This window comes from Gymnoscopelus microlampas (genome assembly GCF_963454915.1).
Source record: "Gymnoscopelus microlampas genome assembly, chromosome: 21".
NCBI lineage: Eukaryota > Metazoa > Chordata > Actinopteri > Myctophiformes > Myctophidae > Gymnoscopelus > Gymnoscopelus microlampas.
Window position 1 is genome coordinate 39428602 of NC_139958.1, and position 24541 is coordinate 39453142.

Here is a 24541-nt window from a genome sequence, read left to right on the forward strand (position 1 = left end):
TAGGGGCAGAAGAATAATTTTCATAAAACTGAAATATGAATTGGCTCATGGAGGCTTAATTTTTCACGTACAAACTTCTCTCAAATGGATTTTAGATATTGGTCCATGTGTAAAATGTTTTGTGCAGATTGCTCGAAAACAAATTGGAGGAGTTTGAATAGAACTGTTTTTCATATAATTCAAAATGGCAGAAGATCTAAGGGTCAGAGGTCATAGATTACGGTGGCAAATTTGTTCCTCATAAGGAGACGCATACGTGTAATGAGGTTTCATGGCTATGATGTCAAACGCTTCACGAGCCATGCCTGTTCAAAGTTTGTGTTTTTCAATTGATTGCTATAGCACCACTCTTTGGCCAATGGTTGTGAGTGTCATGTTTTCGCCGTTTGGCATAGCCCTCTACCATATTGACAAGTTCCGTAAGAACCTACTGCACTTTAAAGCCAGAACAGCAAAAAACGGCAGAAGAAAAACAAAACAAAAGGATGCCTACGCTTTGCTTGCTTGGCCCTCTAATAATACAATAAAAAAAATAACAAAAAATATAATAATAATGGCCATAGTTGAGTGTGTAGAGAGGCCATCTCCCTCAGTTACTTCTCTCAGCAAGACTGCTTCCCGGGCATGTGATGTAAAATATAAAAATATGAATATATCCAAGTCGTTATTTCATATTATTAGAAAAATGTGTCCTTTCTACCTCAAATGGCCCCTCAGTGTAGGTTTTCATCATATATTCCACAAAGAGCTGCTATTGTTATTGTGGATATTATATTGTGTATTTTTTTTCTGGCTTTCAGAATTAGAATCATCTTTATTATCACGTCACATGGTTTACAGGTGTAAAGAAGGGGGTGATTTATTTTTCTTTCTTTACCACTACACCTTTCGTTTGGGAGATAAGGTAATTGGCCAGGGTGTTCACTCTCCATTCCGACATCTCACCACTCCGACTAGTGGCTTCCGCGTGCGGTTAGGGTTAGGGTTAGGGTTAGGTATAGGGTTCGTCAACGTCGGAAAGGCGACATGTCGGAAAGGAGAAATGCACCCATTGGCCAGTTGTATAAAGATGCTTGGCTTCCTCAGCCCAGGGGTCTGACGCTCCTTTTGTCTTCTGGCCAACAGCTGTGTCAAAACTGGCATGTTTGACAGTTTCACCAAATGTCTAAGCCCACTGTAAGGAGGACTAGAAAAGAAGTCTCTGAGAAGTGAGTAGGGAGAACAGAGAAGGACACAGAGGGAGAGAGGAGACTGGAGGTGTGAGGCCTGCTAGGCCGAACTGCTAGGCCGGCATGCTGTTACACTCTAATCTTATAATAAGAATCTTGCAGATTCAGTAGTGAAAATAGCTGTATATCTGTAAACGTGTCGCAATGTGCCACGTTGTGAGCTTGTAGATCTGCTATTTTCACAATTTCTTAATTTGTCCCTTTATTATTATTTTATTCTTTGAATTTTTTGTTTGCTTTCTTTTTAGATATATATTTTGTCAAATATCTTATACCTAAAAGTCAGGTTCCTGATGGAACTGAGACAGAAAACAAGTGTGGAGGATTAGGATTGTTGTTAGCTAGTTAAAGTGGCTGAGGTGTGAGGGGAAAAAAGAGTGAAGCCTAAGGCATCTTCATCTCAACAGATGTGTTTCTGCAGCGAGCTCCGCTCCCAAATGACCAAATGTGGCAGCTCCACAAACACACAAACTAAACCAATTACCCCAGGCATAAGATACTTATCAACAGCTAGGCCACTTAAGCCACAATTAAGGTTTAAGGATTGCGCTATACAATAACACAAGCAAAATATCACATGGGTCATCACTAATTCAGCCATTTTGATTTATTTGTTTCGGTACGGACAGATGCTCATTTCCCCTACAATCATGTGACATGTACAGTAAAATAAACATATAAGTTGCTCTGGATAGAGCATCTGATGATATTTCAATTGTAATTGAATAGTTTATTGCACAGCTTTACTGATAGAATCTGTCAATTCAAATGGTAAACATGTGCCATGTACAGCTCAGACAAACATGAACTGGCCTTTTCTATAGTCATCCAACATCACATCATATTCTGAGCAAATACATCATGCTTCTAACATCACAGGCCCGTGAGAGACGACAGAATGAGCTTCATGGAATAATGTGTAGATGGAGATTAATGAGATTTGATTAAACAGGCCTTGGTAGTTATGCAAATCACAGTCACAGAGTCAGTTACACACATACAAAAAACAGGCACGCACGCAAACGCACAAATGTATAAATATCGAATCAAACAACTTGTTAAATGTTTGGGGGGTGTACTCCAAAGTCAAAGTGGACGTCAAAACGACCCCAGAAATGTTTTAAAGTGCAATAGCGCATGAATGAGAGTCAATTAATGTGAAACTGCATAGGGTCCAGTCACAGACCCCCTGCTACTGTCATTTGTTTATGGAGACAAAGCAACAGCTGATTCTATGCAACAGTGGTTATTCAAAGTGGGGTCCGGGGAACCCTGGGGGTCCTTATGGCCGTTCCAGGGGGTCGCCGGCAAAATGTGTTAATATACAGTGGGGCAAAAAAGTATTTAGTCAGCCACCATTGTGCAAGTTCTCCCACTTAAAAAGATGAGAGAGGCCTGTAATTTTCATCATACATGTAGTTATACATCAACTATGAGAGACAAAATTAGGGAAAAAAATCCAGAAAATCACATTGTCTGATTTTTAAAGAATTTATTTGCAAATTATGAGGAAAATAAGTATTTGGTCAATAACAAAAGTTCATCTCAATACTTTGTTATATACCCTTTGTTGGCAATGACAGAGGTCAAACGTTTTCTGTAAGTCTTCACAAGGTTACCACGCACTGTTGCTGGTATGTTGGCCCATTCCTCCACGCAAGATCTCACCCCGTAGGATCAATTTTTTTTTTTTTTTTTAAGAACGGTGAGTCTCAGAACCACACGGGGGGACTTAGTGAATGACCTGCAGAGAGCTGGGACCAAAGTAACAAAGGCTACCATCAGTAACACACTACGCCGCCAAGGACTCAAATCCTGTAGTGCCAGACGTGTCCCCCTGCTTAAGCCAGTAGATGTCCAGGCCCGTCTGAGGTTTGCTAGAGAGCATTTGGATGATCCAGAAGAGGATTGGGAGAATGTCATATGGTCAGATGAAACCAAAATAGAACTTTTTGGTAGAAACTCAACTTCTCGTGTTTGGAGGAGAAAGAATGCTGAGTTGCAACCAAAGAACACCATACCTACTGTGAAGCATGGGGGTGGAAACATAATGCTTTGGGGCTGTTTTTCTGCAAAGGGACCAGGACGACTGATCCGTGTAAAGGGAATAATGAATGGGGCCATGTATCGTGAGATTTTGAGTGAAAACCTCCTTCCATCAGCAAGGGCATTGAAGATGAAACGTGGCTAGGTCTTTCAGCATGACCATGATCCCAAACACACCGCCCGGGCAACGAAGGAGTGGCTTCGTAAGAAGCATTTCAAGGTCCTGGAGTGGCCTAGCCAGTCTCCAGATCTCAACCCCATAGAAAATCTTTGGAGGGAGTTGAAAGTCTGTGTTGCCCAGCGGCAGCCCCGAAACATCACTGCTCTAGAGGAGATCTGCATGGAGGAATGGGCCAACATACCAGCAACAGTGTGTGGTAACCTTGTAAAGACTTACAGAAAACGTTTGACCTCTGTCATTGCCAACAAAGGGTATATAACAAAATATTGAGATGAACTTTTGTTATTGACCAAATACTTATTTTCCTCATAATTTGCAAATAAATTCTTTAAAAATCAGACAATGTGATTTTCTGGATTTTCTGGACATGTGGACCTCCCGTGCGCGCGCGCGCGATTTTTTTGGGTCGGGTCTGGGCGGATTGGGTTCGTTTTTGGTTTCTTTAGTTCGGTTTTAGGGTTAAGATTAGGGTTAGGTTAGGGTTATGTTATTTAATTCTTAGTTTTGCCTGATTTTACCGATTTATTATTATTAAAAAAAAATATATATATATATTTTTTCATATCTTTGATTTTCGGGACATTGCTCTGCTTGTGCGGGACGCGGGACAGAGGGTCCAATTTCGGGACTGTCCCGCGAATTTCGGGACGGGTGGTCACCCTAGGTTTGTGTGAGGTTAGGGTTGGGCTCAGTTACAATGCACACTGTAGGACCAATGGCGCTTCGGAACAATGGCTGTCAGAGTAATGGCATGGGAACTCCTCTCCTCCTCCCTCTCCTTTGAGTTAGAGGAAGACAAAACACATACTCTTTATTTTAAATAGTATGTCTTGGGGGGGCATGTGCAACATGGATGGTCGGCATGTGCACGTATCAGCTGGTAGTGTTATGAAAGGGTAGGTTTGCCAATTTCAACCCTACAATCGGGGCGTACCCATTTGTCTGACAGCCCATTATTCTGAGACTCCTATAGTCCGAAAAATGAAGTTAGAGTGAGGTTAGAGTTAGGGTTGGGGTTAGTCTTAGTAATAATGAGTGCGGTCCGACCAGTGGTGGTTTGGAATAAAGAGCTGCCGGTCATATAGGTTGCCTATTACATGCCTCTAGAACTTAGAGAATGAAGATGTTAATTGTCTCCGCCAGGCCGAAAGGCATGGCGAGAGTATGTTTTACCCCCTGTCCGTCCGTCCGTGTGACATTCTGTCATTCTGTGTACAGCTAATCTCCGGTACCGTTGGCTTGATCGCAGCGAAACTGTGCACACAGACTCCCTGGATGCCAGAGTTCTGCTCCAATTTTTTTTACATGGGCCTGTCATAGCGCCACTAGGAGGCCGATTTGTGCAAAACCCATTTTTTTATATTACTCCTACAGATTTTATCCAAACATCACGCAAATCGGTACACAGTTTCTCTATAGTCATGTGATCAACACGGATCTGTCCGATTTTCCATATTCCATCCTGACTGGCTAAGGTTGGCTTCCAAAGTTTGCAGGATTGGTCCGTTTTGAACAAAATGCCTCAAATCATGAATGCAGCTTGTGATTTCCGTGAAATTTCACACACACATTCCCACTGGGCCGAGGAAGAAATGCCACTTGAACATTTTTAAATCAGCCTCATGGTGGCGCTATAACAGGCCGATTTGCGTTTTTAACTATAACTGCACCGATCTGCATGAAACTTTGCACGGACACTCCCTAGAGGCCAAAGAAAAACATCTGCCCTGCATTTTTCATATTTGCCTTTTATAGCGCCACCAGGATGCCGCAAATCGGTACACATTATCTCGTCATGTGATCAAGATGGTTCCGTCCAATTCTTTATATTCCATCCTGATTGGCGAATTCCGAACATTGCTGGCCCACAATAACCTACCTGACCTGACGGAAACCTGTGTTCCGAGGAGCACTTTTTCTAGTTTGTTTTGCTTTTATATGCTGTAGGTCTGAAATCACCAAACTTAAGGGGAGGTAAGCAACTTGTTGCTATATGATAGATATAGATAATACATCTTTACATCTCTGACTGGATTACTGCTTTTGGTTTAATCTGGTAGAAAACAAAATCTACTTCAAGCAAAGTTATCAGCAAAAAAACATATCAATTGTATACTTATTGTTGTAAAATACCCAGAGAGAAACTGTTTTGTCTGGATTTATGTTTCTATGACTTGGTGGCACCTCTACCCATGATGGACTTCTTTGTGTTTTTCTCAGGCTTCAAAAGGATTATATAACACTTTGGTCCAAACAATGCCACCAAAATGCCGAAACTAGACGCTAAGATAGCAAATATCTCCACTGCATCTGCATATTTGCCTGGAGAGCTGATATATGCTGGGATGAAGGCTATCCACACGGCACAGAAGATCAACATGCTGAATGTGATTAACTTGGCTTCATTGAAGTTGTCAGGAAGATTCCTTGCCATGAATGCTAGGAGGAAGCTGAGGAGTGCCAGTAGACCAATATAACCTAACAACACTGCAAAACCAACTGTTGATCCCACTTCACATTCATAGACTATCTTATCACTATGGTATTGTGTGTTTTTATGAGGAGTTGGTGAGGCAGACAGGAGCCAGGCTGTGCAGATTATTGCCTGGATAAAAGTAAGAGCCAGAACTGTTCCTCTCTGCTGCATGGAACCAAACCACTTCAGAATGTCTGCACCTCCAGGCTTTGATGCCCTGAACACAGCCAACACCACCATAGTCTTTACCAGGATACACGAGATACACAGCACAAAGCTGATCCCAAATGCTGCATGCCTCAGCTGACAAGTCCAGAGCCTGGGACGGCCAATGAACAGAAGTGAACACAAAAAACAGAGTTTGAGTGATAACAAGAGAAGGAAACTGAGTTCTGAATTATTGGCGCGTACCATAGGTGTGCTTTGATGATAGATGAAGATTCCCAGGGCAATGGCACAGATAAGTGTGCCTAGCAATGAGATGGTTGTCAAGGAGATACCCAGGGCCTCATGGTACGAGAGGAACTCCATGATCTTGGGGACACAGTTGTCACGCCGGGGATTGGACCAGAAGTCCTCTGGACAACTGGTGCACTCTGTAGAGTCTAACAAAAAGGGCAAGATTAAAAGGACAGATGAGCACAGTATCATTCTAAAGACAACCTACTGTAGGCTACATATAGCTACATTATGTCAATCTACCAGTCTTATTGCTGATCTCTCCCTCAGAACAAGCAATGCAGTCAAAGCAGCAGACGGGTTCCCCTTTCCTTCTGGACGCACGGGTTCCAGGGAGACAGCTCTCACTGCACACTGACCGAGGAGGCTATATGGAGGAAAGTAACTATATGATCAAACTCAGCCTAAACTAAATTACAGTCACATCATGAGCTCGACATTAGTTAGAAAGCTGTGACCTTTTTGGATTCAAAGTTCCAGATGATTCTGTCTCCATCAAGGATGAGTTCTTCACCTGCAGAAGCTGACTTCTTGAACACACCTACTGCGAGAACCTCTGTGCTTCCATCGGGGAGCCACACCCAGTTTATGACATCAAAGATTGGTAAGGGATCGCCATTTTCATCAAAAGATACTTCATCGCCAAATTCCATAGTGACGTTAATCTTGTCCAGGTAATGCACAAGCTAGAGCACAATTATGAAGAGCAAGATACTTTTACTTACTGTACATATGTAGCCTATAATGTAACCAAATGACAGGGACTTTTGTTGCATTAACTTCAACGAATCAGTATATTTATGATTATATTGATTCCAATTCTGATTATGGTTCTGAATTTGATTCCTTGTTTCCCTGTTTATGTTCCAAAATGGTAAAAAAATTTAAAAGAGTAAAAAAAGTTAACCCTTAAAAATGTATGAACTGAAGTAAATACCTGTGCATATTAGTAGTACCGAGATAGAGCCAATGCCAGAACCTGATTATACTGGTGCTTAAATTAATCAAATGAACCTCTACGTCCTCCCAGTGGGGGCTCCTCACTGGCAGGTGAGTCAGTACGACACAACAGAAGTGACAACAAACAGCAATGTGTGTGGGGAGGAGAGTTAAGAGTAAGGTTGGGTTTAGGCATTGTTTTTTGTGAGGTTAAGGTTCTGTTTAGGCATAGTATTTGTGAGGTTAAGGACCCTTAAAGTAACCGCACGTTCATTTACAGCCCCTAGTGACCTGCACCTGTCAACACCATGGATTGCGATAAGAATAATGAGTGGACATGACATCGAGCTGAAAGAGAGTCATTTGCTGTGTGGCGTTCTCTCAAGCCTAGTTCAGACCAATGATTTGTGAAGCGGCAAACCGGTTTTCGGAACGTTGCAGGCAAAAAAAAAAAAATGCAGCGGTCTGTATCACCGTATTGCACCGTACACAAACACGTTGCTCACCCTAATCTGTCCATCACTGTATGTTCTCTCTCTCTCCCTGGCTTTAAGAAGAAGGAAGAGAGAGAGAGAGAGAGACAGAGAGAGAGAGAGAATGAGCGAAAGGTAATGGAGTGCATATTTATTTAATATTTCTATTTAGGAGTATACAATTGATGTGCTATGGAAAAGATAAGCTCAATCTCCACTCTTCCCCTGGATGCGGACTGTCCATTTTAGAATGTTCCAAACAACATTCCATTGCAAGTTCAAATGCAGCACGTTGCGCCACATCAACAATCATTGTCCTGAACTAGGCTTTAGTGTGTGACACACATCAGCCAGTGCTAGCAATGTGGTACAAAGGACCACAATGGAAATAATCTTTCAAGCTTTTTTTCACCTTTTATCCGAGCATGTAACCTAATAATGAATGGTTGTTTGCTGTGTTTTATATTTGGCTTCTACTTGGAACTGCATTTCGGTACGGGACCCTAATAACTACACCCTTGCAGTATTGACAACACAACACAAGCCTTCCGTGTCCCAACGTGCATCCACCACAACATAATAAGGTAGATGCCCCCTCCCCCCAAAGGCTTCTCTGTAGCTGTGTTACTGCTTAACCCAATAAAACCAGGAAAGAATCTGTGTCATTTTAGATTTTAGCTATATATATATATATATATATATATATATATATATATATATATATATATATATATATATATATATATATATATATATATATATATATATATATATATATATATATATATATATATATAATACAAAAAATATCTGAAAACTCCATTTTGCCATTTCGTTGCTGTCGGGGCAGAAACCTCTTATCTCCATATTCTAACTTGTTGTGTTTTTTTTTGTAAATGAATACCCTACTACATGATCATACTACAGCATACTACACATAATGTCACACCTGCCACGGCTTTAATGTCTGAAAAGTGGCACAGCTGTGCCCAATCAAAGGCCCTCTTCCTGGCACACATTGCAACATGTCATGGAGGGCATGAGCCAGAGCATACACAGCCTTGTACACATTATATTCTGGCCTGAGGTCAGACACGTCCAAAAGTGTAGTTTCTGCTGTTGCCAGGTCCTCTTGTCCAGTACACACCCTTCCACCAGCATCCACCCACTCTAACGGAAGGGGTGCAAATTTACACTGAAATGTTTGCTCCCAAAACTGCCTCACCTGAAGAAAAAAGACTCGAGTCTTTATTGATTTTTTTTAAGTTCACACTTCGGTGTGAATGTACGCATGAAACAAACATAATTTTGACAAAATAAAGAGCTAAATAATAATAATAATGATAATACTATTAATATTAATATGAATATTAATAATGATTTCAGCTGAAATGATGGCAAAACAATTAGATGTCAGTTTGACATTGCAGCTTAAATACTAAATTAAACAAAAGACTCACTAAGGTATTTTCATGGCTGCTGTCAGGATCGTTTTCAGGATGCACTTTTGACAAGAAGTCCTTGAGACCTGGTATCTCTCCACGATGGATGGCAAGACCCAGGGTGCCTCCTAGTGACGGGGTGAAGTGAGGATTCTGGAGTCCGATGTAAGCTGTCCAAGGCTCATTTGTTATCCACTGCAGACCTGTTAGATTCTGCTTTACCACCTGTTGATTGTGTTTGAAAGGAAATTTAAAGGCAAACGAGAACAGCTATAATCCACTGTCCTATACTGTAGTTCATATCAAGACAATCATATATTCATAAAAAATATAACAATTTATTATAGCAGTGATATGGTGTGATTAATTGATTTATTTTTTGCAGATAGGTATTGAGATAAAAAAGGCAAAAAGGCATGAATTGCATTGCAAAGAAAAACAAAGTACTTGCACTTAAATGTCAACCTATTCTTAAAATGAAAGCATGTCTTCAATAATCAATAATCTCTTCAGATTTCACATTAATCCTTAAATGAACATGAAACAATTAAAACCCTAACCTCCTTCATGAGATTAACCAAATAGCTCCCATATACAATTAGAATGACCACACGAGCTGTGGATGTCTTCATCACAGAGACAATCCTCTGAAGTTCCGATTGCTCGTGGTCCCAGGGCAGCACCTCCAAATAAGCCAGACAACCCAAACCGGACTGGGCCAGGTCTGTCTGGAAGATCCGGGCATAATCGTGGCCATAGTCGTTATCCATAAACAGAAATCCTACCCAAGTCCACTCAAATCGCCTCATAATCTGGAGTATAGCTCGCGCCTGATTGGATCAAGAATGGAGGGATAAGTGCTTAGGTTAGATTATTCACAAAGCATGAATCGCCAGCAGATATTACACAATAAAATGGTCTAATCAATCTCTCCTGACGCTATCAACAAAGATCTTCAGCTCCAGCAGTAATACACACAAGCAAATGAGAGGTGATATACAATATCAATTACACTCACTAGCAGTGGTGTAATTAAGTACATTTACTGTAATTAAGTACAATTTTGAGGTATTTTTTACTTTATTGGAGTATTTCCAATTTTCTGTACTTTTACTTCTACTCCACTACATCTCAGAGGCAAATATACTTACTTTTACTGCCCTACAATTATTTGAAAACTTTAGTTACGAGTTACTTTGTAGATTTTGATTATTATTGCAAAACATACACTAACCACTTCAGCCCCATACATTTCGGCCATTTGAAAATAGCCGATCTATAAGCAGATCTACAGCTTGTAGATCTGCTATGTTCTAAATATTTGTATACATTTGAAAACTTGAACTGGGCCATTTTGCACAATGAGTACTTTTACTTTTGGTACCTCAAGTACATGTTCATGCCAATACTTTTATACTTTTACTCAAGTGCATTTTGAATTCTGGACTTTTACTTTAACAGAGTATTTCTACATTGCAGTATTGATACTCTTACTTAAACCCATTGAGACCTGTTGATACGTTGTTATACCTTTCAATGCGGATGCCACCTCTGTGTCTCATTAATTGTTGCTATAATATAGTAACAGATTTTTTTTTGTTTTTTTTGTAAGAATTTGAACATTTTCAGAAAACTATGGTTAGGTTTTAGAAGGCGTTTTTATTATCGCCCTCAGGTCTAAATGGGTTAAACAAATGTAATACTTTTTCCCACCACTGCTCACTAGAGAATGTTATTGTAAAGTGTGTGGAACATGAACTACTTGATACCAACGTATCCATTGTCTGTAGAAGTTCACCTGGACGGTGTTACTTGGGGTTGTTCTATAGAAGGAAGGGAACTTTTTCCGGTCACTCAGGCAGGAGCACATGGCATAGTAGCTTATCTGAAAAGGGCACAACACATTTGCTCTGTAGTAATCTTGTTATGACACATTTGCCCAGCAAACAGGGCATGTGAGCGAGGCAGAGCAGGGAGAAATCCCTTCCTATTTTGCTCACTGCTCCAAATGAAATACAATTTAATTTGTATTTAAGTAGGTCGGATATATACATATTGTCGGCACCAGCGTGAGTGCGGGAGTCTACCCCCGTTTTCATTGGATAAAAACATACAGGAATAAACAATCCAACTTTGTGGATTACAGAGAAATTAGAAAATCCACTATATTATAATGCATGCAATATTCTGATAATGACACCAAAGAGGTTATCTCCCCTCCCCGTTATATAAAAAGAGACGTTACACTAGACCACGAGGCCAGCCTGACTCGGGGCCGTAGGATTCCTTCTCTCGGGTCCAGGCAAAGCGTTTAACATAGATCATACATGGGCAACTGGCGGCCCCCACCTTCACTTAATGCGGCCCGCAGGTTAATATGGGAATACTGATATATTATTGATTTCAGCTGTTACAATTCCAAACATGCAACCATGACCCGCTTTAATTACTTACAGTCTATATTAGTAGTTTACTGACTAGTATAAGAATTCTATTGTCTTTTTTATGTCCAATGAATTTGTATTCATGTTCATTAAGTTAGTATAATTAAATGCATTTGAAATTAAATAAATGTTACTTTTCAGGATTCCAATTCAAAAATAGCCGATCTACAAGCTCAAAACCCGTCGCGCTGCGACGCGTTTTGAGCTTGTAGATCGGCAATTTTTGCTATTTTTGTGTGACAAAGAATGGCGAATGGTGTCTGCCCGACAGTATATGCAATGTGGCCCTCTGCAGTGATTGTGTAAATATAGTGGCCGTCTCCATCATCAAAGTTGCCCACCCCTGACATTTCCTGACAGATCCATTGGGCTCCAACCTTTTGAACACCTGCACCCTATACATTCAATGTCTGTCCTCTCCACTACGCTCAAATGCTCTGCCTGAAAGTAAATATAGTCTGTCTTTCAAGCTGTAAAAAGAGTATATACAGTACATAGTTTATTGCATTTTAGATTTGTAAATAATCAAATAAACTAAAATAAACATAATATTACAGTACATAAAACGGGTGATGGTAAAAGTGGGTTCAGATAGGAAACTTACCAGGGGCACTCTGTACAAACCTAATATTTTAGAGATAGCAATAGCATTTGTTGAGGAATCAGGACCCACAACTCCGAGCACTGGAGGGGACCCAACACAGCCCTCATTCAATTGAAACTGCTCTTCTTTCCCACTGATCATTGACATTGCTGCACGGAATGAAACTCCAAGCGAGTAACAGGTATCATAGAGACTATATCCTAGAGTCACATTGGGCAGTAGGCTGGGGTTTCTGTTGATCTCTGTAATGGCAAAAGCCATGGTCTGGGCCCACCTGAAACCTTCAATGTTAAAACTAACAGACAAAATGACACTGTAACCTTTTCTTTGCAAAAATACACACCATCAATTAATCCTATACTATGTATCAAAACAGGTTCCCTGTTCTCTTGCTTGCTGTTGTATTTGTGATACTCACCCATAGCACGTGGGGTCCTGTGGTTTGGAGGTGAAAGACATCTCAGGGTAGACAGGGTACAGGTTGATATAAAACAGGCCACCCAGAATAAAGTCGCCAGCCTTGTACATTCTGTTGAGATTATTAAACTGTGCCTGTAACTCACAAGAAGAGGAAGGTGAGGAAGACAAAGGAGAGACCGAAGAGAACAATATCAAGGTCAAGCACAGGTATGAAAGCAGGTGTCTGTCTAGAGAAGCCCTCATGACTGTCCTCCTCTGTCTAACCCAAATCCTTCGTCCATTTGCTACATTTTATAGACAGTGCTATGCCATCCCCTGTGCCACCTTATGTCACTATATACGTAATCTTTCACAACATACATGTACATCTGGGCAGTGCCAGAAGTAGGGGCAGGGCTAAACATACATTAGCAATGTCAATGAGCCTATCTCACCAGGGCTACACTATTCACCCACTCTAGGTAAACCAAAAAAATAAATAAAAAGAAATAGCTGAGTGGGGAGGTCGCATGTTCGCCCCCGGCTCACCCAGTATGTGTGTAAGGTTTGTTAAAATGTTATAATACAATTCATATTCTGAATATCATACCAAATATTTGAATACCCACTCCTTTAACTTAACTTGGAAAAAAGAAAAAAAAAAAAAAAAAAAAAAAAAATATATATATATATATATATATATATATATATATATATATATATATAAAAATTACATCTGACCAGGCCCAAGATTCCATGCAAAAAAATCTAACTTCTAACGCAGATGCATTGCACAAAAATGAGGAACTGTGATCCGCACATTTGAGGGATTTACAAATCCCTTTGTGAATTGCTCGTCGGTTTTTGCCGATATTTACGACCATGCAGCTTAGTGAATCTTTCAAGCTGTAAAAAGACTACATTATTCATCATATTTTAGATTTGTAAATTATAACCCAAATTAAGCATAATATGAAATAGGTCATGGTAAAATGGGATTTAATTAGGAAACTTACCAGGGGCACTTCTAGCAATAGAATTTGTTAGTAGAAGCCACATGAGAGAAAAAAAGAAGAAAATCTAGGACAACATGAAAACCAGTCAATCTGTGTCATTCACAACCAGGCGGCAAACATGCGTCTTGAAAATGTAGTAAATGAGGAAGTGATTAACATGCTGCAGTTCTAAAGGCCTGGAAGGTGTCACTATGTCTCCCCTGCTGGCTGCAGAATAATTACCACGCCATTTATTACAATGGGGATTTGACCGGACTTTACACATGTAATGTAATCTAACAGTCTCTTATGATGGGGTTTTGGGTGGATGCTATTCTGGTGGAAGCATAGAGAAGCGTGTACGGCTGCACGTCTGCCTCCTGGTCCCAACTGTAGACGGTCATGATGAACATGATTTGCCAATAAACTCATCCATAGAAATGAGCCTCACACCATCAAGGTGGACATGCCGTATCTCTCAGATGAAGTTTCTCCTCAACATTTATACAGCACACATTATTTATAATGGTATATATCATCATGTACTGTATTTATAACATTACTGAAATAAATGCTGTATTTTATAAAGCCCATATTATTATTATTTGGACACTAACTCGACAACCAGTGGTTGAAAGATGACATTTGGCTGTACATGTCATCAATAATCATATTTGGCAGGGGACAAGAGAATATTACAGTCTGACATTGTGTTTTTGCGTATCGTTGCTGTCCAGCAGAAACCAGCTAACTCCATTTTGATGCTTTTGCATTTCTTCCATAAAGCAGTGCTATTGAACATCCTCTACGTCTGTGTGTTGGTAAAAAAAAATATTGAACCAATGAAAAAAAAAACTCCATTGGATCCTCAAACTTTCTGCTAAACCAGCTAACTCTACCAAAGGGGGGTAGAGTTAGCTGGTTTAGCTGACTCCAGGCTCCACCCCCTTTTGACCTCCAACCTCATTGTGAGCTCCATTCAGCTGTTCTTATCAATGATGAACAAAACCTCCTAACTCCACTTTTTGTTTTGTTTTTTTCACTTCCTTCCTAAAATGAACATTTTGGAGTTAGCTGGTTTCTGCCGGAAAGCAGAGATATGTACACACCGACTCAACAATAATGTTAGTGACCTCCGACCTCACAATGAGACAAAAAGACAAAAGGTGCACAGGTGATGTCTGCCCACAAGCTATAGGTTGTTTGGGCGCAGGGTGGGCAGTGCACCCTAGTCAGCCAAGCTCTGAAGCAAAATCTGACCTAGCCTGTGCAAAGGCCAGACCTATGACTCGTGTGTGTGCCCAGGTTAGAGGAAACTATACTGGTCAAACAATTAATATGTTGCTGATTCTAAGTATAGGATTTCCTCATATATTCTACAAAGAGCTGCCATATTGTTATTGTGTATATTATTATATATATTGGGTATTTTCGTTCTGACTTTCAGAACAAAAACATCTTTATTGTCGCAGTTTCACAGGTGTAAATTGTATAAACATGCATGGCTTGCTCAGCACAGGGAGCACAGAGCTGCCATATTAATCTTAATGGCGCTCCTTTTGTCTTGCCTAAACGGTCATGTTTGTACCAAATTATATTTATATAAGGACAGAGAAGGACACAGAGGGAGAGAGGAGACCGGAGGTGTGAGACCTGCTAGCTAGGCCGGCAGGCCTAAGCCCTGCTGCTGCTTGTTATGATCTAATCTTATAATAAGACCCTTGCACACGCACGCACGCTTATAGCTAAAACAGCCGTTTAAATTCAGCCGAATTAATCAAATGAAATAAACGCTTGGTGTTTGACAAAAAAAAAACCTGTATGAATGAGACATTAACGAAATAAAAGTTTGATGTGAAATAATTTAAATAACACGTTTGTATTGTTTTTTTTGTCCGTCACTTCCTGTGTGTAACGACCTTAAGGCATCTTCATCTCACCAGATGTGTTCCTGCAGCGAGCTCTGCTCCCAAATGAATACAGTCCCTGAACTGAGTATTGTAGTCATACAGGCAGCTCCACAAACACACACTAACTAAATTAATTAACTCAGGCATAAGATACTGTAAATATGAACATGCCATTTAAGCCACAAAGTTTAAAAATAACACTATACAAATAACAGAATTTACATGGGTCATTACTAAAACAGCCATTCTTTATTTATGTGCCCGTTTCCTCTACAATGCTGTAACATGCAGAGTAAAATGTAGATGTATAAGTTGCTCTGGATAGAGCATCTGATTAATGCTAACATTTAATCTGTTATTGAATAGTTTATTCAATCAACAGCTTTATTGATAGAAACTGTCAATGTAAGTGGTAAACATGTGCCATGTAAATCTCAGACAAACATAAACTGGCCTTTTCTATGGGAGTCATCCAACATCCCATCATAGGCCCGTTAGCGATGACAGAATGAGCTTCATGGAATAAAGTATAGATGGAGATGAATGAGATTAGCATGAACCCTTGTGCTGTCCTTCAGTCAAAAATGACTCAACAGCTATGTACAGTATAAGAGCAGAGAAACCTGCTTTTGTTTGTTTTAATTTATATTGTATTACTTTTCCTAAAGTGACCCCAACATTAGAAAGAGTGAGACATTGTCATTATCCACTTGCCCATGAAAGTTGTACACCACAGGGTACACAGATTGTCTTTGGTTCATTTTTGAACCGGGAGTTAAAATCACAGTCATAGAGTCAGGTACACACTACAGTACACATGCACAAACAGCAAATATATTCTTAATCTGTAAGTATATTGTCGGATCATGGTGCGACGTAGGTGTTCGGGAACTCTATATGTGTGTATACGTGTGTGTGTGTGTGTGTGTGTGTGTGTGTGTGTGTGTGTGTGTGTGTGTGTGTGTGTGTGTGTGTGTGTGTGTGTGTGTGTGTGTGTGTGTGTGTGTGTGTGTGTGTGTATATATATATATATATTTTTTTTTTTTCCTATGTCCTGCTAGTGCCTCTACCCATAATGGACTTCTTAGTGTTTCTCTCAGGTTTCAAAAGGATTATATAACACTTTGGTCCAAACAATGCCACCAAAATGCCAAAACTAGATGCTAAAATAGCAAATATCTCCACTACATCTGCATATTTGCCTGGAGAGCTGATATATGCTGGGATGAAGGCTATCCACACAGCACAGAAGATCAACATGCTGAATGTGATTAACTTGGCTTCATTGAAGTTGTCTGGAAGATTCCTTGCCAAGAATGCTAGGAGGAAGCTGAGGAGTGCCAGTAAACCAATATAACCTAGTAACACTGCAAAACCAACTGTTGACCCAACATCACACTCATAGACTATCTTATCACTGTGGTATTGTGTGTTTTTATGAGGAGTTGGTGAGGCAGACACAAGCCAGGCTGTGCAGATTGTTGCTTGGATGAAAGTAAGAAACAGAACTGTTCCTCTCTGCTGCATGGCACCAAACCACTTCATAATGTCTGCAGCCCCAGGCTTGGAAGCCCTGAACACAGCCAACACCACCATAGTCTTTACCAGGATACACGAGACACACAGCACAAAGCTGATTCCAAATGCTGCATGCCTCAGCTGACAAGTCCAGAGCCTGGGACGGCCAATGAACAGAATTGAGCACAAGAAACACAGTTTGAGTGACAGCAAAAGTTGGAAGCTGAGTTCTGAGTTGTTGGCACGTACCATGGGTGTGTCTCGATGATAGATGAAGATTCCCAGGACAATGGCACAGATAAGTGTGCCTATCAATGAGATGGTTATCAAGGAGATACCTAGGGCCTCTTGGAAGGAGAGGAACTCCACACTCTTAGGGACACAGTTGTCACGCCGGGGATTGGACCAAAAGTCCTCTGGACAACTCTCGCACTCTGTAGAGTCTAACAAACGGCCCAAGATTAAAGGGACAGACACAGTACAGTATCAGATAACCTACTGTACATAGCTAAACCTACCAGTCTTATTGCTGATCTCTCCCTCAGAACAAGCAATGCAGTCAAAGCAGCAGACAGGTTGCCCTTTCCTTCTGGCCACACGGGTTCCAGGAGAACAGCTCTCACTGCACACTGACAGAGGAGGCTACCGAGAATTTTAAGAATGATCAATTTCAGTCTACTGTAAACTAAATAACATCCACATCATCAGTTATTTTAGAAAGCCAAAGCTACGTACCTCTGTGGATTCCAAGTTCCAAAAGATTCTGTCTTCATCAAGGATGACTTCTACTTCTCCGGCCGCAGTTTCCTTGACCACACCTACATTTTGAATCTTTGTGCTTCCATCATGGAGCCACACCCAGTTCAAGACATCACAGATTTGTAAAGAATCACCATTCTCATCAAATGATACATGATCACCAAATGATGTGGTGAAGTTGATCTTTTCCATGTAGTATAAAAGCTAGAAATAGCGATGAGCAAAATTTGGTAGAGCAAAATACTACTGTATACAATACAATCATTTTAAACTTTGTTACCGCTCCAAACACTGAGAAACATGTACTGCCACGCAATTAATATGACCAATTGACCACACATTACTACAAGACCTTACATATTAATTGATAGTCTAAATTTGAATCCAATTTGAAATATTTACATGCAGCGGCACAAATCTGGGTTGAGGCTAGAGGGCGCCGAAATCGTGCAATTTTTTTTCTCTAATCTAGCTAATTTGACACTGTGTTATGTGAATTCTTCATTATTAATTACTTACGATGCATAAGTCGGTTCAGGTTCTATTAAATACGTATTTTTAATCATTTTAACATTTATTTGTATATATTATTCTAAAATGGACTTGGGGGGGGGTCCAATCTGAAGCTAGGGGAAGAAAAATTCCCCCCGCCCCCCCGGGATTTGCGCGCCTGTTCACATGTATATTGTGAATTAATATCACACCTGCCATGGCTGTATAGTCTCCAAACTGGCACAGCTGTGCCCAAAGTAAGGCCCTCTTCCTGGCACACATTGCAACATGTCATGGAGGGCATGGGCCAGAGAATACACAGCCTTGTACACACTATACTCAACCCTCAGTTCAGACACATCCAAAAGTGTAGTGTCTGATGTTCCTAGGTCCTCTTGTCCAGTACACACCCTTCCACCACCATCCACCCACTCTGATGGAAGGGGTGCAAATTTACACTGAAATGTGTGCTCCCAAAACTGCCTCACCTGAAGAAACAACACGGATGTATATATTATTGACTCATTAACATCAAAGTAACATTACAAAGTAACATTACAAAGTAACATTACAAAGTAACATTACAAAGTAACATTACAAAGTAACGTTACAAAGTAACGCTTCTCACGTTCAACGGCCGCTTTGATCAAGCAAGCCTGCACATTTTACCACATGAGAATCATTAACTCTCAACTGGTAATGTTTCTATTTTCAAAGTCAATGTCGTCTTGGAACGTTTTCTCTGCTGTGTGGCAGAGAGCCTGTCTGCTAAACTCACTGTGTCAAGTTTGTTATAGAATGGAAGACAAAACAGTGATACACTAAACAATGACTATTGTGTTCATTTTAAGCTTAGATTGTATATTACACACCATGTGCACATCTGTAAGTTTCACCAGCAAAAATGAAATTAATAAAATAAATGGTAGCAATTGAACTCAATATAAATATAATAATATAAATATGTAATATTGTATATAATACCGTGGCTGTGATTTTAACTACCAGGTCAACATTTAACCATAGACACTCTTTGCAGTGTACTCGTGGTGTTGTAAAGCTTTCATGGAAATACAAATAATGGCAATGTTTCACTCTTTCTAATTGGGTGCCTCTAGGAAAAGTCATCATCAAATTGAAAAAAACAAAAGCAGAGAAACACCCTGGTGTTTCTCTGCTAAACTCTGTTAAACATAGCTTGAGGATCATGTTAGACCCAAAGACAACACAAGGGTTAAAAACAATACTCACTATGGTATTTCCGTGGCTGTTGTCAGGATCACTATCAGGATGTAATTTTAATAAGAAGTCCTTCAGACCTGGTATCTCCCCACGGCGGATGGCAACACCCAGGGTGCCCTTCAGGTACGGCATGAAGTGAGGAGACTGGAGATTAGAATCTGTTGCCCAACCCGCATCACATATCCATTGCAGACCTGTCACATTCAGCTTTACCACCTGTTGATTGTTTTGGACAAAGCATAGTTTGAATACTGTGTGCGTGTGCGTGTGTATGTGTATGTGTATGTGTATATATATATATATATATATATATATACTAGAGGTCCGGGCGGCCTATGGCCGCCCGAAACCCCCAGCCGCGCACGGGGCCCAGCGTGGGCGCGTGTATATATGGGATGAACATTTGGGAAAAAAAAAAAAAAAAAAAAAAAGTTGTAATGTAAAAGTAAAAAAATTGAGAAAAAAATGGGGAAGAAATAATATTTTTTATGTTTCAGGGGGTCCGCGGACCCCCTGGTGGTCCGCGCCAAAGTCGTCGGATGAAAATCTCCAAACGGTAAAAAAAAAAAAAAAAAAAAAAATCAAAAAAAAAAATCATGCAGGTTCTTGCTTGTTTCTGGCGTGGCATCCCAACCTGGCATGCCAATGCCGGCGATGTGTACTTCCGGGTTGCATAATGATGACATCACTGTCGAATCCTTTGCTGTCATGAACCTAGGCTGGTGTGTTGACCAGTAATGATGACATCACTGGCTAATCCTTTGGTGTCATGAACCTAGCCTGGTGTGTGGAGCAGAGCAGAGCAACGTGCTCTTGTTGTTTTGGGGATTTTCAATGGCGGGCCGTCGTGTTGTGTTGGCCTCGGTGGTACGCACGGTAAGCGGTAGGAAGCTGCTTCCACTTCCGTTGTGTCCGACATTTGGTGAGTAGAATTAATTATGTTGCGAGGTGGGAACGGTGTAGTGAGGCATGGCAGGTGCCCTACGCGAAACGTAAATTCAGGCCGCCCGCCGTGGCGACAGTGTTGGCGACATGTGGTGTGACGGTGTTGTGTTTAGTCGATAACAGAGCTGTGGGGTGTGGACACCGAGGGCACGGAAGTTGCTCGCCATTTATATAGTTAGATATATATATATATATATATACACACACACACACATACATACAGTGTATATATATATATATATATATATATATATATATATATATATATATATATATATATATATATATATATATATATATATATATATATATATATATATATATATATATATATATATATACATATATATATACATACACATACACATACACATACACATATATATATACACATACATACAGTATATATATATACACGCACACACATATATATATATATATATATATATATATATATATATATATATATATATATATATATATATATATATATATATATATATATATATATATATATACACAATTATTATTATTAATAATAATTATTATTAGTATTACTAATTTATTTTAAACTCAACCTCCTCCATTAGATTAACTGCATGGATCCCGTATATAAATGCAATGACCACATGAGCTGTGGATGTCTTCATCACAGTGACAATCCTCTGAAGTTCAGCTGGGTCATTGTCCCAGGGAAGAACCTCCATATACGCCATACAAGCCAAACGAGCCTGGGCCAGCTCAAATTGGAATACTCGAGCAGCATCCTGGCCAAAGTCATCGTCACTCACCAGCAGGCCTACCCATGTCCACTCGAACAGCCTCATAATCTGGAGTATAGCTCGAACCTGATTGGATAAAGAATGGGGAGGGATAAATGCTTAGATTCGATTATTTACAAATTGGTTAATCCAAGAATCTCCTACACCATACATGGGCGGCAGCCTGGGGGCCACCTTCACTTAATGTGGCCCGCAGGTTAATATCGGAATACTGATATATTATTGATTTCAGCTGTTACAATTCCCAACATGCAAACATGACCCGTTTTAATGACTTCAGTATATATTAGTAGCTTAATGACTAGTATTAACATTCTATTATCTTTTGTATATCAAATGTATTTGTATTTAAGTTCATCAAGTTAACATCCCAGCCAACATGTCCAACTGGGCCCCATGTGGGTTTTTAACTGGGCAGATGGGCATGGGTTACATCTGGTTTTGCACATGGGTTCCACCAAGCACCCACTTGTGTTAGCCCACATGGGCTTAAGTGGGTTTCTAACTGGGTCTTAGGTGGGCTCCAAATGGGCAAATATATGTCGGAAACATGTGGGCGCCACCTGTGTTTGCCTATATGGGTTTGAACTGGGACCTGAATGGGCCTGAAATGGGTTCCAGCTGGGCAAATTACATGTGATCCATGTAGGCCACACTTGTGTTGGCCCATTTAGGGCTCCAACTGGTTTTGCACATGGGTTCCACCAAGCACCCACTTGTGTTAGCCCATATGGGCTTAAGTTGGTTTCTGACTGGGTCTTAGGTGGGGTCCAAATGGGCAATTTGATGTCGGAACCATGTGGGCGCCACCTGTGTTTGCCAATATGGGCTTGAACTGGGACCTGAATGGGCCAGAAATGGGTTCCAGCTGGGCAAATTACATGTGACCCACGTAGGCCACACTTGTGTTGGCCCATTAAGGGCTCCAACTGGTTTTGCACATGGGTTCCACCAAGCACCCACTTGTGTTAGCCCATATGGGCTTAAGTGGGTTTCTGACTGGGTCTTAAGTGGGGTCCAAATGGGCAATTTGATGTCGGACCCATGTGGGCCTCACCTGTGTTAGCCCATATGGGCTTAAGTGGGTCCTGACTGGGTCTTAGGTGGGGTCCAAATGGCCAATTGTATGTCACACCCATCTAGGCCTCACCTGTGTTTGCCCATGTGGGCTTGAAGTGGGATCTGAATGGGCCTTAGGTGGAGTCCAACTGGGCACGTTTGAGACCCATGTAGATCCCACTTCTAGCAGCCCAAGTGGGTAACATCCGGGCCCTTTGCCAACATGGGTTTCAAGTTGGTCCTGAAGGGATTTAAATAGGAGAATTAAACAGTATATTGACAAGAACCATGTTTAACTACTGCTAAGTTTTACCAGGGTGAAAAAACAATATCAGACAATATATCTTTTGACAATGTTTATTTCTGGGAACTTTCGGCCTTCTGGTTGTAAAATACAAAATACAAAATGCTTTGGTATTTTTAAAATATAAAATGTATACATGGAAATAAAGTGTAGACAGTATTGGGCCAATATGCATCTTCAAGTCTCGTAAACAATCCATTTAACTCTCGTAAATTATCATTAAGATAGAACTCTTGTAAACAATCATTTGTAATGATGTATACATGACACATAACAGTGCAACTCTAAAGTAACAACTTAAATGTTCTGGACACAAACTAATAAGGAACCCATATCTCTTAACTCAACTACAACAAAAGGAGGGTTCTTCTCATGAGGTAGTTAATTATTCCAGCAGAGGGCCATTTCAGCCAACAAATCCTGAATGATAAACACACCACAAACTGTGTGTGTGTGTGTGTGTGTGTGTGTGTGTGTGTGTGTGTGTGTGTGTGTGTGTGTGTGTGTGTGTGGCCTATTGGACCTGTTCCTGATTTTCCTGTGTTCCCTGTGTTTTCGAGGGATCTTCTAGCTCGTAGGGTCCGGTTTCCACCACGGTCTCGAGCTCCGGTGAACCATTTGGACACGGCCAACTCTGCCTCCTTCTGGTTTATTTCCTGCGTGACGGCGTTCTTCTTTATTGCCCTTAAAGATAAATGACAAGAAGCCAACTTAGTAATGCTGGCTTGATTTTTACATTATGAAACCATATAAGACAGACATCTTTTCAAAAGTTTTCGCTGAGAAATGTGTATGCTTTTTAAAAACAACCGAGTCAAATCTGAGAACAGTTCATTAGAGTTGTACTTCAAGCTATTCACACGGCCAAGTGCTACAGGAAAAATGCAGGATTATGTATAGAACCTGGTGGCTAAGATGTTAAGGATAAGGATAATTCCTTTTAACAGGTCGTTCATGAAAGTCCTTGCGGTCTTGTTTCCAATGAGAACCTGTGAGCAATTAGGGGTTAAGAGTCTTGCTCAGGGACAAATTTCATTTCATCGACACATATGCTGGCGTGGCCTGGAATCGAACCTGCGGCAACCAGGGCCTCTGGCTCCCTAGGTGCACTCACTAACCACTCAGCTATGGCCGCCCCAAGATGATGTTCTGATGCATTATTGAGCATTATTGAGCATTCTTTGCTGAACAGAAAAAAAAAATGGAACAATAATTTTAAATGTCTTGAGCTATGGTGGCAATTTAGTTTTCATGTAGAACAACTAAGTTCAGGTGGCACCATCATATGTTATGGCAATAACACAAAATCTAATTTACCATATAGAACGTCAAAAAGTGCCAGTCCTCGGAACGCCTTCTTGCCACTGCGTCCGAAAAGGTTATACTCGAGTGCCAGCTTATTGGTCAGGAGGAACCCCATCATCCTCCTGACACAACGGTCCACGGAAGTCCCCCCAATGTCTGCAACCATGGCAATCTGAGTATGATAAAAGTCAGAGGAAGGAAATTCTGTATTAAGTGAACAGCTAAGATGTCAATGCCCGTTGTGTGCATGCACTCAAAGGGCAGGTTAACAGACTACCAATGTGATTAGAAAATACAAGCACATTTTGAAGTGAATAAGAGATTTAGAAAATACAAGTACATTTTGAAGTGAATAAGAGATTTGAACTTACAACTGCAGACTTAAAGTCAGGGTCACCCAGCTTTAAGTTCATGGACTCGAGATCTGCCTACGTGTCCAGCGGGAACACAGCTCCTTCAGGCAGCATGTTCAGCATCTGCCATGGACCTTCTGAGTGCTCTTTACTTCCTCTAGGAGTCTCACGAGCTGGGTGAACAT

General features: G+C 40.6%; 2 protein-coding genes and 1 long non-coding RNA gene across 3 annotated transcripts in view; all 3 read right to left on the reverse strand.

Annotated features, from left to right (window-relative positions):
- LOC311037979 (vomeronasal type-2 receptor 1-like) overlaps window positions 1-12821 on the reverse strand; it is a gene marked incomplete at both ends in the record, with an annotated part of 33394 nt that extends 20573 nt beyond the window's left edge. Inside the window, 7 exons of the mRNA XM_084047274.1 lie at window positions 6133-6175; window positions 6344-6537; window positions 6906-7077; window positions 9854-10075; window positions 11044-11130; window positions 12504-12567; window positions 12712-12821. Coding sequence (XP_083903400.1) covers window positions 6133-6175; window positions 6344-6537; window positions 6906-7077; window positions 9854-10075; window positions 11044-11130; window positions 12504-12567; window positions 12712-12821 — 892 coding nt within the window. The remainder of the gene's footprint in view (window positions 1-6132; window positions 6176-6343; window positions 6538-6905; window positions 7078-9853; window positions 10076-11043; window positions 11131-12503; window positions 12568-12711) is intronic.
- Window positions 12822-16644: 3823 nt separating this feature from the next.
- LOC311037980 (extracellular calcium-sensing receptor-like) lies at window positions 16645-18066 on the reverse strand (the record flags this gene model as incomplete). The annotated part of the gene is made up of 3 exons (XM_084047275.1): window positions 16645-17558; window positions 17634-17757; window positions 17851-18066. 3 exons carry the CDS (start codon window positions 18064-18066, stop codon window positions 16645-16647), a joined length of 1254 nt encoding a protein of 417 aa, XP_083903401.1.
- A 4215-nt stretch (window positions 18067-22281) lies between these two features.
- On the reverse strand, window positions 22282-24512 carry LOC311036995. Its single transcript, XR_014599906.1, has 3 exons — window positions 24375-24512; window positions 24016-24175; window positions 22282-23382 (listed from the first exon to the last, which is right to left on the reverse strand). It is a non-coding gene; the product is annotated as an uncharacterized lncRNA (long non-coding RNA).
- Window positions 24513-24541: the final 29 nt, after the last annotated feature.